Below are 16,423 nucleotides of genomic sequence, written 5' to 3'. Positions count from 1 at the left end.
TACTACTTAAGACCACATTTTTTGTACTAAAAAAATGTCTGATCTGGTACAATATTGTAAGAAATTAAAAGTCATGTTTTCATTCAAATTAACAGACAAAGAGGCGTGTAAACGTAAATATATGTGTAACAAATCTACCGTCTAAAATGTGTTTCACTTAAGGGAATAAGTTACTGAAATAAACAGACTTTTAAATAATATTCTAATTCATTCAGATGTAACTGTATGCTCCGTGTCAGACTGTGAAGTACTTCAACATCTCTTATTTTATGGTGATGCATTTTTGTACTCTAATATTTCTGTTCCATCACTTGATCAATTTCAACAGCTGTCGCTGAGTCAGTATGCCTTTTCAATCAATGTGTAGACTGGTTATAATTTTCTCCAACTTAATCCTAAAAAACAAGTCTTTGGTCTTGGTCCCAAAAACTAAAGACAGAGCAGCACTCATCCTACCCCATCCCTAAAAGAGGCTAAAACCATAGACCGTGGAAAAATCCCAGGTGTTACCACTCAGACAATAATTCTAACACTGAGTTTATTACTATTTTTGAAATCATTCCCTAGAATAAAGAGATTCTTATTGTTGTTCCGAGAGGCACCAAATGGTGTTGGGACCTAATACATTTCAGAGGTGCTTGTCATGTATCAGCTTAAGAACCTTCTAGTCATCAGAGACGTTTTCTCTGTTGTCCCAGGACCAAAACAAACCAAGGAAGGGTGAAATGAAGTTTATTTGATCTTCTGTTATGGAACCAGCTCATCTTCCTTGTTGTTTCTCATGCGTTTTTCTTTAGCTTTGCTCCTTTATTTTCCTCTCAAGCGCTTTGAATTAACTTGTATAGATTGTGCTAGGCAAATACAACTCCCTTGCTTTTTATGATTTACCTGTAGACAGACTTCACATTTTCTTCTCCTCTGGTGTTAAAACTCAATAAAACATTTTCTGTTTTATTGTTTCTAGAAAGGTATGTCTATGCAGTGCTGCTTACTGTGTTTGCTAAGTTTTTGAGCAGCCTACCTATAATGTAACATCTGACAATAGGTTTCACCTGCGCTTTATTGAATCTTCATGCTGTCTACACGCTTCAGTGCATCTCTATTTGAATGCAACAACCTGCTGAAAAAGCTCAACACATCAGTATTCATCCAAGGACACCACCGAGTGGTTGTCTTCCAAAAGCCTGGGTTGTATTTTTTTGTGGGGAAATGAAAAATGTAATCAAAAAATAAACAATAGAAAATATATAATGCTTTGTTAGCCCTATTTTAAAACTGAAAGCTGTGTTTTGAGATGCTTTATATGCTTATCTATTAACACCAACTAGATGTATTGCCAAAAAATGATCAGGATGATTGTCAGCTCAAACCTAATTAACTGAATCCAACTATGAAAAGATTAATTACCAGTTTGACGAACCCAGGGGGTGGGATAGAAGTGGTCTTTGGTGCTAGAACCAAGTTTTTCTCCTGGTGGAAGCACAAAGAACTGCTATTTATACAACCACTTAAAAACTGGAACTGATTTTTTGGACAAGATGGCAAAAGGGATGTTTTCTAACCAACCTTTAAAGCCTTCAAAAAAACAGTTGTATTTATATTGACAATACATTTCTGGTAGGTTCCCTCTGTTTACATTAGATATACAAGTGATGCAACCCTTTTCAGATCATCTGTAAAAAAAACAACAAAGAAACACAAAGACTGTACACTTTCCCTTCAAACATTCAGTTATTCACTACTTTGAGTTGATTCATCACATGGGGTCTGAATGCTTCCCACTCTATTTTCCTGACCTGTGGTTATTTTGACACCTCTCACAATTTCTAATTTATCAGTTGACCAATCACAGCAGACTCTGTCTCACATGAGTGAAGCTATTTCAAACAAAATATAGGAGCTGATGGATTGGAAGACGAAAAGAAGCAGCGCATCTGCTCTTGTGTGTTGTAACTGGGAATATTATGGGTTGTTCATGAACTGCTCTTGCTTGACAGTGAAAACTGCTGGGTGGTGGCTCAGGTCAAGCATATTAAGTGTGTGGTTCAGATGGCGTGTGGTCACACTTTGCATCTAACTATAACCACTGATAAAGAAGCATCAATCCATTGAAAGACAGAAAGCAAAGATGAACAGTCACTTATAAAAGTATTCACACCATTTCAACCTTTACACATTTTGTAAAGTCACAACCACAAATTTGAAAGCATAAATCATGTTCAAATTTGTTAAACATAAAATATATATTTTAAGGGCAGTTGAGTAAATGGGAAACAGAAAATAAATCAACACCTCACTTGTTAGATTAAGATTAATAAAAACCTTTAGGAAAATGTGTCTTTCCCTACCTCTTTAAAATAATGTTGTCTTTGTCTACCGCATAGATACATTCACGCTGGTGGGCGTAACATGACAAAAATGGAAAAGTAAAGTTCAGTTATGCAGTGAAAGGCACCGTATGATATTATTGTTCCTTTGGAAATATTTTCTGTAATTGTTTATTCATTACTCCATTGTGTGCTGACCCCAAAATTGTCTACTGATGATCTAATACGTTCTATTTTCAGCCTGATCATAAACTAACCCTCAAGAAAACGCTTTGTGTCTTAGCTGATTGAATTAAAACAACCTTCTGTATCAACATTTATAGCATTTAAAAAAATAAAAACTAACTGGTTTCAGGTTATTGATATCTATTTAACACATATTAGTGCTAAATTTCACATTAAGTCAATGCTGGCATTCTGTTTTCACTCACCAAAGAAGCAGTAGATGATTCCAAAGAGGCAGCACATGGAGCAGACCACTGAGGGCACAATCTCATACCTCCTCTCGATCTCCTGGTCACACTTTAGGCCCATCTCGGCTAAACCCAGAAGCTGGCTGGTGGAAGTCATTGTGGCTCCTCTTGAGGGGGGAGGGAGGGTTTAAGGGTAGCAAGGAAGGCAGGGAGGGGTGAGAGACACAGGGATTCCTGGCTCAGTGGACCTCACCCATGGAGACGTGTTTGCCTACAAACAGGAGGCGTGTAGAAAGGGGTGATGGAGAGGGGGCACTGGAAATGAATGAGGGCATGAAAGAAAGAGAGGAGGAGCATTATTGATTGCTCTTCTAAGTACTCAGCTGTGAGTGCTGACATTGCAGTAATGATGTGCCATAATTTTGAAAAACGAAACAACTGAGTGGAGAAGCCGGCGTAAGTACTACTTAAGATGAAATGCAATGCGGCCACCATTTCTCACCAATATGTGCATAAACATGCTGTAACAAATAGCCAGGGAGGATGGTGCAGCACAAATAATAGTTGCTATAGAAAGCTCAACCGAATGCATTTGCATAAATTAGCATTCCGTTGGAAATTTGTGGCACAAGTACAAAATACCTCGTGGGTTTTTACATATATATGTCTTATAAAGCAGCAGATCTCAAAGGCTTAAAAGGCGACATCTACTCTGACAACTCACTTGAAACAACCCAGCAGGAAACAAATACGATGCATTTACAGGAGTTGATCAGAGCTGCTTTGTTTAAATGTTCAAGGTGTTGTTATGACTGTGTGAGGCTTTTACTTTTTTGCGGTTCAGCACAGTTATGTTGGAAAATGTATTTTCCTCCATGACAGCAATGCACTTCCATGACAATATGCTTCCGTAAAACTAACATTAATATAAATACCAATTCTTTAAAAAGTATTTTTAAATACTTTTAATTCCTAGCTAACTGACAGTAGTTCTGCATGTACAAGCACTGTTTGATGTAATTGTAACTTCAATCAGATCAACAATCTTAGATAGGAATCCATGTTCTGTCTTGTTTTGTCTTTTAGACAAATAGTTGCTCATTGCCGACTTCCTGACATCAAGAAACACGTGTTGTCTTGTTTAAGACATCCAGTATCCTTCTTTATCTTGTCTGGGTATCTATAATAAAAAGTCTAATTGGCATATCTCTGCTCTGATTGTTGTCGTTAAAAATGCACAAGAGCTAATCATCAGCATAAAAACAAAAACATAAATCCTGCACAAACAAAATAAATGGAATAAATGTAGAATATCATGTAGAATAAAAAAAATAGTTTAAAACATTCTTCTTTTGTAATTGTACATTGATGAATGTGTCGGACATCGAATAGACTTTAAAAATATGTTTGCTAAATGTTTTAAAGATTTAGAAATGTCCCACATGCTCAGCAGGAAAATGCTTTAAAAAACATCTTAAAATACAGTTTTAATGTAGATGCAGTGCAATGTGTGATTCATGTACCACAGACTGTTGCTGCCAGCCAAACACCCACACACAGCTCCGCATTCATTCATGTACCAAATCCCAGTGGTTACATTTCTAGCTGAGACACAAATTAAGACCTTCTTAGTCAACAGGCTCGCTCAGCGGTAGATACAAGTGAACAAAACCATCAGTGTTTTATTATATGCACCAACTCATTTACCACTCGCCATATTTGACCTGTAGCCTACCTGGTTTAGAGATGTACTTCCATTGACAGAAAGGCTTGTCAGGCTTTATCAGCCCGTTCCTGAGCTATTGTCTGCTCTCTGTCGCTAGAGGAACCAAATTTGGGTCCTCGGCGCTTGCCGCAACAAGATCAATTAAAAACACATGCTATACATTTATCAATATAGGCATATTGCATATCCACGTAAAGGGAAAAAGCTCTTCTAAATGATAGGATCGATATTTTCTTCCTCAACAACACCCAGAATGAACACTAAGCAGATTGATAAAAAGAAACGCAATTAGACGCTAACGAGGCTAACGAGGCACACCCGGTAAAAAACGCAATAGTAAAAGAGCAAGGAGGCCCGATGTACAAAAACTATTAATCAGAGTAAAGCCGAAGCTCTGAGGTTTTTAACAATACCAGAGTCACCACGCTACGTGCAAAACTCACTGAACCAGCAGCTAAAGAAGAAAAACAGAAATAGCTCATTTCACGAAGGTAAAATCAAAACTCCAGTCCTACCTTTGCCGTTTCGTGGTCATAATCCATATTAGAGTAAATATTTCCACCTGGTCCGATAATCCCTTTTCCCTGAGTACATCTCACATGGTTTTTGGTTCGGCGCAGAGGCATTTCCGTGTTTTATGTGGATTCGTATTACGATGGGTCAAAATTGGTCAATTTACGTCACATGCCTTTTTTTCGCTGTAATTGGTGAATAACTTTAGTTTCCGTATTAATGTCAACGCCCTCAGATTCTATTGGCTCTGACGGTTCGAACGACATGTCAATCGTCAAAATTGACCAATGGGTTCCCGAGAAACTGCCCCGCGTAGTTTTGAAAAATGAATGGGGAATTGGGAGGTTTTACGCACAGAGCGCAGAGCGCAGTTATTGTAATGTAATTATGAGATATATTAGTTTTTCCTCTGATCATATCATTTTGACAACTTAGTTTTCATTGCTATTTGCATTTTCATTGTTGTATAATTCTATTTGAAGTGTTATTGTGAGTTAATCTGTTCCATTTTCAGTCTATTACAAATTTTCTCTTTTTATGAATGAATGCAATGTGGATTTTTCAAAAGAACCCCCAAAAACAATTATTAGATGTAATTACTTATTTATGATAAATAATAATTTATTATATGAAAAGAATAAATGATTAAAACAGACCCTACAGAAATAAAAACTAAGAAAGTTCAAATGGCACAAATTGTGCCAAAATGGCTCATTTGGAAGGTCCGCCTAGATTTTTATCTAGTAGCACCTCTCTAAAACTCATATGATTGACTTTTTTTTCATGAAACTTGGCACAGTAAAAGGTCAGATTGTGTACTGTTGTTACTACTTTTTTTGGCTTTCACTGCATGTTTTGAAAGGAGCATTCATAGATTGAAGTGGTTTTTTTTAGGCGGAAATTGATTTTTTTCTTAATTTCTGCTGTTTATCATATTAATACACTTTCCCCAGTAACAGGCAGGGTGGTTTTTAGAGCTGTAACATGTTCTCTAGGGTCTTGCCTTTGTTTTGATACCAAAACAATTAAAATAAACTCTGTAGTTCTTGAGATACATTCAATTCATTTTGGGCATGTTATTTTCAGCCATATTGCTCAAAAGGAGGCCTTGAGTCGAAGAGGTTAAGAAAACTGTATATTGAATAACAATAATCTGGCATATACAATTACATAACAATTAGATCTTGGTAGAGGTTAAGGAAAAAACTGGTATTCTGAAGCACGTTGGGTAACAGAGACTTGTGTGTTAAATGTCAAGAGTTGTTTCCCTGTATCCATTACCTTCAAAAGGTTGTCTTATTCAGGTCAGTGAACTCTTTATGTCTGACAACAGAGAACAGACCCACATTTTTTTATTCTTTCTATTTCACACCTGTCTGGATCATTCAAAAATAGAAATTGCACATGGTGAACACACACTTTGTGTTTTCAAACAGATTTGTACACCTAGGACTCTTTCACATTTTTGTCATATCCGAAGAACGTTTTAAAATGTGGTGTGCATGTATATATTTACAAAACCTTAGACACCTTTTGCTCCATTTAGAGCAAGTCATTTTGTGGTATGTCTTTGCAAACTTTTCGTAACGATGAAATTAAACAATTGCCCATCCTTCTACACAAAACAGTTCAAGCTTATTCAGGTTGGATGAAGATCGACTGTGAACTGCAACATTTAAATTTTGGCAGCAGTTATTATTTGGATTTTGGTCTGGACTCCAACAGGGTCATTTTAACATCTGAATACTTTGGGAAGAACTACCATCCTGAAACCTTTGGGTGCGTTCCTCTGCTACCACACCTGGATCCAATGAATGGCTAATTACCAGGCCTCTACAGAGCTGAATAACATGCTAAGGGAATTTGGCCATTTCATTCAGGTCTACTGGGCCAGGGATTCATCTTAAAGTTGAAGGATAGTATCTCCTGAGGACCGGAATTGGAGACACACTCTGCTCATATATATTTGTAGTAACTTTTAGCTGGTGGGTCATTGTGTTTTAAATGTAATCATAAACGTTTGTTTCTGTTGATCAAAGAGGCACAATATGAGATTAAACTGTTTCTAGCATCTCTGGCATTTCTCTTTGCAGAACAGGTTTAATTTCATCAGCACGACAGATTAAAGACTCTCTCTTGCAAATTATGAGCAAAACAATACATAAAAATTGTTGATCACCTGAGATTGTTCTTTTATAAGCTAGAAGATGAAAAAGTGTATTTGTCTTAAATTTAGATGCTTGAAGACTGGAGTACAGCTGCTAAAATAGCAGAACATTTGTACCATCTTAGATCAGCTCTTGTATTGACTTCTTAAAGATTGCAGTATTGAATTAGAGTTTACATTATGCCAGAAAGGCACATTTCTTTCTTTATGTTGTTTCTTCATGTACGTTTGTTGCATTCAAATTTGGTAGCAGATCTAAAGTTCTTCCCAGCGTAAAGTGATAAATTCTTGGAAAATGTATGCTGTTGCTTGGATACCATGCCGTTGCCAACAAGCTTTCTAACGTTAGAACTGTTCACACTCTCAGTCAAAGATAGAGTCATCATCTTATAAACATACTTGTAACTTTAATGACTGGAAGTTAAAATTTAATTAAATCTTCAATTTAAAAATCCAAGACATTGTTTTGAGGGGGCAAATGAATGCTGCATTTGTCACTTTGTTTAAACTAATACATTTTATTCATGTTAATATCCACAAAATCCTTTGTCCATATGGAAAGCTGTCATAAATTCAAGAGTAAACTTCCAGAGTCTACATTTGACCTTTCAAGCTGAATGTTGTGTCACATTTTGCAGTGACCCCAGCAGCGCCACAAGCTACAGCCACATAGTTGTGGTACAGTTAGATAAAAGCCAACCAGTCAGGTTAGAAGAACAAGAAATAGCATATTATGCAACAACGTCACGTAGTGACTGTTGCTATAACAACTAGCAGAAAGAGTAAGACCTTGCAAATGGGTCATAAGACTCGTCTCCATGGGAATGTACAGAGGCAATTCATGATGGCCTCCTTTGAGACTCCTAGCTGTAGATAGGCCTGACCTCTGACCCTATTCAGCTGCTGGCTTTTTAGAATTCACTCACATGTTGGGGTGTCTTCGCTGAAAGCGCTTGATTTACTACTCATGAGTAGTATAGCCTAAGACTACTCTTTCTTGCTGAAGTGAACCAAGCACAAAATATATGCTCGGCTCACATAGATTAAATCAAATACATTCATTTGTATAATTCACCATTTACAGATTGTAAGCAAAGTTCACTGTCCTCACTAAGTTAAAAATGTAATTCTACTGTAATTCCTGCTGAGACAAAGTCTAAACCAAAAAATTAACATCATGTGTAAGTTAGCATATCAGCAGCATCATTACACAGCAATCTGGAATCTGCAGTCTGGTTGTTTTCATCTATTTGCTTCTAATCTCTTTCTTTATTGCAACGTGTAAATGGCCAAATTAACAATAAGGCTAGTCTAAATTACATACGCTGATGCTACTGAAAATCATAAGTGGTTTTACACTTGAAATGTGAGAAGTGTGACATGCATTCATTTTAATCACCCACCTAAGATTTAAGTAAATGAAATCCGGTTTAGCTGATCGCCTTCGTCATCTAATTAGCAGGAGGAGCTGCAGAGAGCAAGATAAAAGTTATTTTAAAAGCTGTGAGAATTTTCTTTTGTATTTCGCCTCCAGTCACATAAGAGACACAGCAAATCAGTGAAGATGATGCACTTGGCCAAAACTAACACGTCAAATGGAAACCTGCTGCAGAAAACACGCCTGCAAAACTCAAAACAAAACTCTTAAAACATCTGCCGAACATTGTGGAGGCAGCCTTGTGATGTGGAGAGGTTCACTTTCTAGAAGGACAAAGATCCACAGAGCCAGAAAAACAATGGAATATTTTTCTATCAAACCATATTTATTTGTGTCAATAGGGCACTGTCAAAGTCCAGAACTAAATTAAATTATGACAAGGCTTGGAAATTGATGTTCACAGATCCCTTGTATGCAATCTGACTGAGTTGAAGTTATTTTGTAAGGTCATGGGGACTTTCAAGCGTACTTGAATTTGATAAACCAGTTAAGAAAATACATCATATGACGTATTAAACTTGATTGGTCTTTGCAGTGAAAAGCTATTTATAAAACAATATAAATATTATACTAAGCACTTTGTTCCCACAGAAAATGAGTCACTTTTTTCTTGTGCATCCATAAATTTTGATAGATTATGGCAACTGTATTTGTATGTGTATACTTATGTTATGTATTGCTAATAAATCTGCAACTTCCTTAAGTGATTACACACGAGTTTAAGTTCTTAATAAATATATATAGCATAAAAATATATATGATGGTTAAAAGCAATAAAATATAGCATTTTGGTACATGAGTCAAAACATTGTTTTCAGAATACAGAAAAAGAAAAACAAATTATGTGTTTCATCTGCTCCCTCATGAGCTGTAGTGTGTGAATGCTGCACTAAAACCAACATCTAAATGATGCCTCGCAGGCTTCTTCTGCCTCCCTCTGACAAACAGGCCTGAATCAGACCTAAGCACCCTGACACAAATCACAGCACACAGTCCTCACTCCCATCATCTCTAACAACATGGGCAATAATTTAAGGTCATATAACAAAACCACTGGCGATGTAATAACTTTTCTGGGTGTTGATGCGCTTTCTCTTTAGTGTGCTGCTTCTTCATCCACTCTTCTAAAAAGAAAAAAAAAAAAGAAAAAAACTTGATACTGCAAGAGTACAGATCACATACGGACACTGCTGGCACTGCAAAAAGGTTTTTGAGATTTCTTCTGCTATATAGCAGCTTTTACTTCGGGCAAAAATTGCATTTATCATTCACTGTGGAGCAGGACTGTGCTTCTGCCATTGTGCTGACCTTCCTAATCTTTAACTGCACACTTGTAGGGAAAAGAAAAAGATCACATCATGCATGCATCTTGCCACTATTACTGGCAGAGCAACTGTTTGAGTTTGTATTTTTATGACGTTAATAAAACCCCAGAACAAAGTATATGAAATCTTGACAGAATCTTCTAAAAAGAGATCAAATGTTCTCATAAATATGCAGTGTGAAATGAATATGTATTTGCAAGTAGTTTATTTTATTTTTTTTTAATTTTTAGATTTTTACTCCCCATACCCCACTGTGAGATGAATTATTATTTTCTAATCTTCTGCTGATACAGAGCAAACTGTCAGGAAGAAAAACACGGAGCGTTTGAAAGTGTCAGGCCAGCGTGAGTTTCTGTGTGTTGTGTATGTGTGTCAAGATGAATATTTCAAAGGCCGCACACTGAGTGACGGCGACAGAGCATCACCAGAACGGGGACACGCTGCTCTTCCTTCTGGTGGTCGGTGGAGTTGGTCATAGCAGAGAAGAACAGCAGCCACAATTTTTAGATGTAGAAAAGTTCAGTCAGAAATCTGAATTGCGACTTACTAGTGCAAAGAAAAACCAAACAAATCAAGACTTACTTTGCTATTTAGGAGTGAGGTTGATTCTGAGTAAATTTGAAGATGAATTGAGTTATTCGTCTGTTAGATTACTGCTTCAAAACACATGGCTGTGATTTCTTTGGATGAGAAAGCAGTACATACTGTGAATAGCAATTTCCTGTGTACTGAGCAAAGAGGCCCAAGAAATATTTTGACAGTATATATTCTGGAGATGGTGACAGTTACCAGACTGTCTGTTTCTCAAGGTGATTGTATATGCATTAAAGTGGATATAACATGTAAAATCCACTTTTCTAGCCCTCAAATACCTATGTTGTGTAGTTTGAGTGCAAAACATTTTAATGTATTCTCTCCCAAGGCAGCATGGATATTCATTTTGGGTCATATTTTTCAGTCTGTTCGTTTTTCTCTATTCTCTTACGTTTTCTTATCTATTACTTCACTGTATTTGCTGTGGAACATTATGTGCCACAGCAAAAGTCCAAAGGTCATGGACTTTTGGGTAATCAGTTTTGTGAATCAGCCATTTTTTCCCCCCGCAGTGATTTTGTACTTAAAGTTCAGTTATGCCGAACAGCAGGACAATGCAAATAGAGCATACTACTTGGCAAAGACCACCATATTCAATATTTTTATCATTTGTGGATATTGGCTCTAGTTACCTTTTTACTTTGTCCAGGTGTGAGAGTAATCATGACTGACTATTATGCTGGTGACTTTTGAGTTAGTGTGTACAGCTTACTGAACAAAAAAATCAGCACTTAAGTGTTTTTTTGTGCGTACTAAGATCTTGTTTGAAGAAGCTAGTAAGGAATTAAATACATTTTCAAAGCATTGTGCAGTAATTTTATCTCAAGCGGAGCCACAGTGCAACACATTTCTAGGGCAAAGAAGACCATCACAACTCAAAAATGCCCTGCATACAGAAATATTCTGACACCACAAGAAATGTAACTAAAAGCTATTGAGATGATTCTGTTTACTTTGTACCCTGCCTCACTATGCACACTCTGTCTGCACAGTACAAACTGAGTCACCGTGGCATACTGAAAGCTTGGATTGATTAGATTTATGAGATGGCAGATTAGCTAGACCTTTTTTCCTGTTTTTGATGTTTATGAGGTGCACTCATAAACATCATTCCTCATCATTTTATTGCCTGGCGCTTTCAGAAGCGCCATATCTTTTTTTATTTTTCCTTGGCGCTCCTGGATTGGTTCTCCTCCCAGTAGCAGAAAAAGAAACAAGCAGACGTTAACTTCTGCTCTGGTACTAAGACGGTTTCCACTGTGGATATTAATGCACATTCATTTATTACATTATATTTGTGTGTGAACTACTGAAATAGGTAGTTAGAACAAAAAGTCTCAGATATTCACAGATTTTAGCTATGTAAGGGTGACTTTGGTCACTAACCCACTCGAATACTGGAGGTATCAGTGAAAGACAAGAAACAGTGTGGCAGCAGCTTAAGTCCGATCATTCTTAAGTGAAATGTTACTGAGTTAAACCTTGTTAATACCACTGAAGCTAATACCCAAATGTCAAGCTTGTTTGCTTAATGAGGCTAATGAGTATTATAGATGCAACAAGGAAAAGAAAAAAAAGAAAGAAAAAAAAGAAAACATGACCAACTCAGCAGCTTGCTTCACTAAATTAATTCACAGCATCTGGATAAGCCAAAAATTGCTGCAGTCAAAATGTGATGGGTATTATTTTAATTTACTCCATGTCTTATAACCCCATCCGACAGTGCAATGTCTGGATGTACAGAACAAAATAAAATAAATGAACTGAAGAAGTACCATTAGATATTGTTCATGAATTAGGCAGCAAAAAAAGAAAAAAGTCAACTCCAACATCAACAATTTGTGTTCAGAATACCTGATGGTCACTGATGGTGATATTGATTATCACGAGGTTACATATTAAATATTGACCTGATGGTCAATATTTCATATGTAAATATATGTAAATATATTTACATATATTCATATGTAAATATTTCAAACCCTCAGGTTTGAAATATTTGCACAGCCTTGCTTTCTATCCGTACAGCTGCTTACCACGTCTAACTGCTCGTCGGCTAGCGCAGTGAAAACAATATATTTAAAAATGTTGTCATTTATATGCGGCATTGAAGGAGAAGAGAAAGTGAGAGCATGCATGAGCATATGAGTGCTGATCTAATGATTACTAACAGTGTGACTGAGCCTCAATCCAGGCCATCTGCCACAGGGAAGACTACTACTGTGTGCTTGTCTGCGTTGGCAGCTGGGGGGGGATGAGCAGAGAAATAGTCTGCTTGGGACTCAATACAAATCACAGATGAAACTGTCATCCCAATCCTGCTCAGTGTTGACTAAGAAATATGTATGTTTATAGGTATTGCATTCGCTTACCGAACGATTACACTGTTTCTGGTCAGAAACAGTGTCTGGTTGAAGATGTTATTTTTATTTTAATGATGATGAGAGTAGCTAACTAAAATCTGTACATGTAACTATTGACCTCTAATCCAAAATACCGTCCTCTTGAGAGATAACGGATTTGACATTGATGTGCCGCTTGCAAATATTTGCTACGGTGACTTACAGCATGTTTTCTTACATGGTTGCAGTTTAAAAAAAACTCTAAAGATGCCTCACTTAAAAAAATAAAACATGCTATCAGTAGTAGAAGTCCAAACATTCACTATTTTCAGGCAATATTAAGCATATTTTGTTTATTTTGGATGTTTGGATGTTTTGCTTTATGTGCAATGAGTGGACTTTGGGGATTTGTCTGCTATCTAATGTAATTTACAGACAGCATATTCGATTAATTTGTCAACTAATTCACTCCTGATGAAAATGATGCAGGAATGGTAACAAAGTAGATTGTACAGTAATGGTGAACTACACCTCCCATCATCACAGTTGGCATAGTAACCAGAAAGGAGCAGACGGCCTTGCTTTATTGAAAATAACTTCACTGTTGCATCCTTGATTGACTGGCTTGCCAAGATGGAAATTTTACCCTCTGTACAAATTCTGCATATATTGGATATCCAAGTCCTGCAGCTAAGCAATATAACTGAACAGGTTAGATGAATTACACCTTGACACTTCATAGAAAATCTAATATCGCTCATGTAGGATTCTGTAATTTTGTATCTGTTGCTCAGGAAACTGGTTTTGAACAAATGTGAGCTCTGTTTCACATTTACTACAAATTTAAGAACTTCCTTTCAAATAAAACAAAGGAGCAAAACACATGTACTACACCCTAACAAAATATATATTTTTAAATGGAAAAGAGATATTAACAAAATAGGTTTTGTGACACATTCAAAATAATCTCAAAAGTGACTTTAGTGACTGTTTTCTTGCAAAAAAAAAGGACTGGAGCGATAACCCCAGCTTGAAGCGAAACATAATTTGGCTCATAAGAGACACGACAATTTGGCAATGCTACTGGGAAAACAAAAAACATAAAATTTCTGATTTAACAAAACAAAACAAAAGTAAGATTTCACAGATCATTGTGTTTTAAAGAACCAATAGTCAAAGTAAAATGTCCCAGTCAGTGTTTGACCAATCCACATTTTAAGCTTTTGGTATATGAAAGCCAAAAAGTTACTGGAAATGTGTAGGCTATATGTCATCCTGAATTTTCATAATGACCCATAAAAAAAGCTCCCGTCTTCTGTTTGCATCTGATTACCACTATCTACAAAAAAGACCGAAACTTAGTTGAGAATAAAAAACATCTTGTAGCTGCAACAGAATTCCATCAAACTGCTCTGACATAGATATCAAAGGAACAATAAATGAACAAGATTGAGTCTTGAAGCATCTATTACTAAAGTCAGACGCTGAAAACCGTAAGAGGTTACAAGGAAAAAGCAGTGGAAGCTCTCAGGGCGGAGGTAAACTGAACAGCAGTCAGAAGACGATTGCAGCCGCTGTCACACAGCACTGATTTCCCCCCACAATTTCTGACACTGATCGACATTTGTCACCGCTCATTTGCTGTTGGGCGAGAGCTAAATCTGGCAGTTGGTTTTTCTGTCACACTGAACAACTGCACACCATTAAATTTAGCTCACTGATGGAAATTTTCTTGAAATTCTTTCATGATGAAAGACTGAGTGAGACTGATCCCAGTGTAAACGTGGCTTCAAAGAAGCTGTGTTCAAAGTAAATCATCTCGTTCAGGTTTGTTCAGTTTATGCATCTTGAAATTTGAATTAGATTAATAAAATCTAGTCCAGAGTCACCAAAAAAAAAACTTCTGAATAGCCCTACTTTAAAAATTTTTCAAATGTACCAAAAAGAACAAACTTTTATGGTGGTTAACTAAGCAAAGGTTCTGTTACAGGAACTTTAATACGAGAAACAATTATGTCCTCTGCAGTAACGTGTATGTAACTGAGTGCGCCTTAAAGTTGGTGGCCTCAGCATTGATCCATATGTAAGCCTTGGTCATTGCTCATGGCCTGAAGGAGAGGTGACAGGGGAGTAAAGAGGCTTTCATCAGATTACGGCTCATTCTCCGTCTTTCGCCGTCCCTCTTTTCAGCACTGACTATCTCTCAGCTGCTTTCAGCCACTTGGCTCCATCCCTCCTCTTTTCACTGCTTTGCTGAAAACTGGACCTGCTTTAAGCGACCGCATTAAATTCGTCTTCAATCCCACAAGGATTCATTGCCTTTTCCGACCTAGCCTGAAAGTGGCTATTCAAGAGCAGGAATATGACAATTTGAAGTACGATGTATTTTTGAAATGTTTTTTTTTTTTTTTTTTATCATATTCAGATATTTGAGGTCAGAGTTTTTTGTTGTAGTTGCAAAAACACTTGTGTTTTTACCAGTAATTCCTCCAGCATTGGGGCTGATAAAACAACAAGGATGCAAAAGATCAAGTGATATGCGCGTTTGGCCGCTGGCCAATATTGTGTGGCTTCTGGCCTGGGCTAGAGTGGAGTAGAGGGAGATGTTTTAATATGATTAGCTCCGGTGAAGCAAATTGTTTCACATAAGTCTTGTCTAATCTACCACAGCTTTGAGAACACCACACCAGTATTGGCTCACATCCTTTGCCCTGCAGCTGTCTCACAAACTGAATTGTTGCCATTTCAAAAGAGTGAAAGTTAAACATCCTGCCACTGATCGCATCGATGACATTATCTCAGCCCTGTAGAGTGGAGATTGCAAAAAAGGACTTATTGTTTAAATAGAGACAACTGCTCTAAACCATGACAAAATGATGATATGATGGTAAAAGTTTTCATTAACAGATTTACTTGTAAAACTTTTGAGTATAGTCTTCAAATGTAACTAAATACTTTTCTTTGTAATAGTAACCAGCTAGTTTTTGTTACACGTATATACAAGTCTACAAGTTTGAAAATTGTTACTTCAACATTTGCATGCTAATAGAAGGAAATACACTTCTAAATAAGAAGTGAAAAGTATTAGTGGAAGAGTTTTAATTTAATTGTGTAAGCTAGAATATCATCATCTTTCATATACAAAGACCCAACTGTTGAAATGGTGATCAAAATTACAATTAATAGAAAATTTCTGTAATAAAAAAAGTCTTAAAAGATACAATTAACTTCCTTCATCTACCTGTTTGCTTTGAATAGTTCTAGGATTGTTTTATCTGCATAACTTATTAAGGTACCCAGCAAGAATAAAATCAGAGTACGGATCGGTTTCTTTGTGCACATGAAATAAAAGTAGGTTGGAATGAAATTGCATTGTGTGGGTATAAAATTGGAATATAAACTGTCAAAGGGGTGAATAAACTATTCTGTTCTATTAATGGCTGCCTCACACAAGCTGAGACCTGGAGTGAATGAATTCAATTTATTTCCGCGAGCAAAACACAAACAGTAGGTCTTGGCCGAGTAGGGGCGAGCAACTAGGAGGAACACACTCACATCACCTGCTGTTTCTATTAACC

General features: G+C 36.7%; 1 protein-coding gene across 1 annotated transcript in view; it reads right to left on the bottom strand.

The window, feature by feature from the left end:
* The window catches only part of tmem198aa (transmembrane protein 198aa), a 34,968-nt gene that overhangs the window by 12,555 nt on the left and 5,990 nt on the right, over window positions 1-16,423 (bottom strand). The window contains exon 2 of the mRNA XM_008403895.3: window positions 2,759-3,055. Within this exon, the coding sequence (XP_008402117.1) occupies window positions 2,759-2,897 (139 nt within the window). The 5' untranslated portion in view covers window positions 2,898-3,055. The remainder of the gene's footprint in view (window positions 1-2,758; window positions 3,056-16,423) is intronic.

Source organism: Poecilia reticulata, chromosome 2 (genome assembly GCF_904066995.2).
Source record: "Poecilia reticulata chromosome 2, P_reticulata-male-v2, whole genome shotgun sequence".
NCBI lineage: Eukaryota > Metazoa > Chordata > Actinopteri > Cyprinodontiformes > Poeciliidae > Poecilia > Poecilia reticulata.
This window is presented reverse-complemented; position numbering and strand designations above follow the sequence as displayed.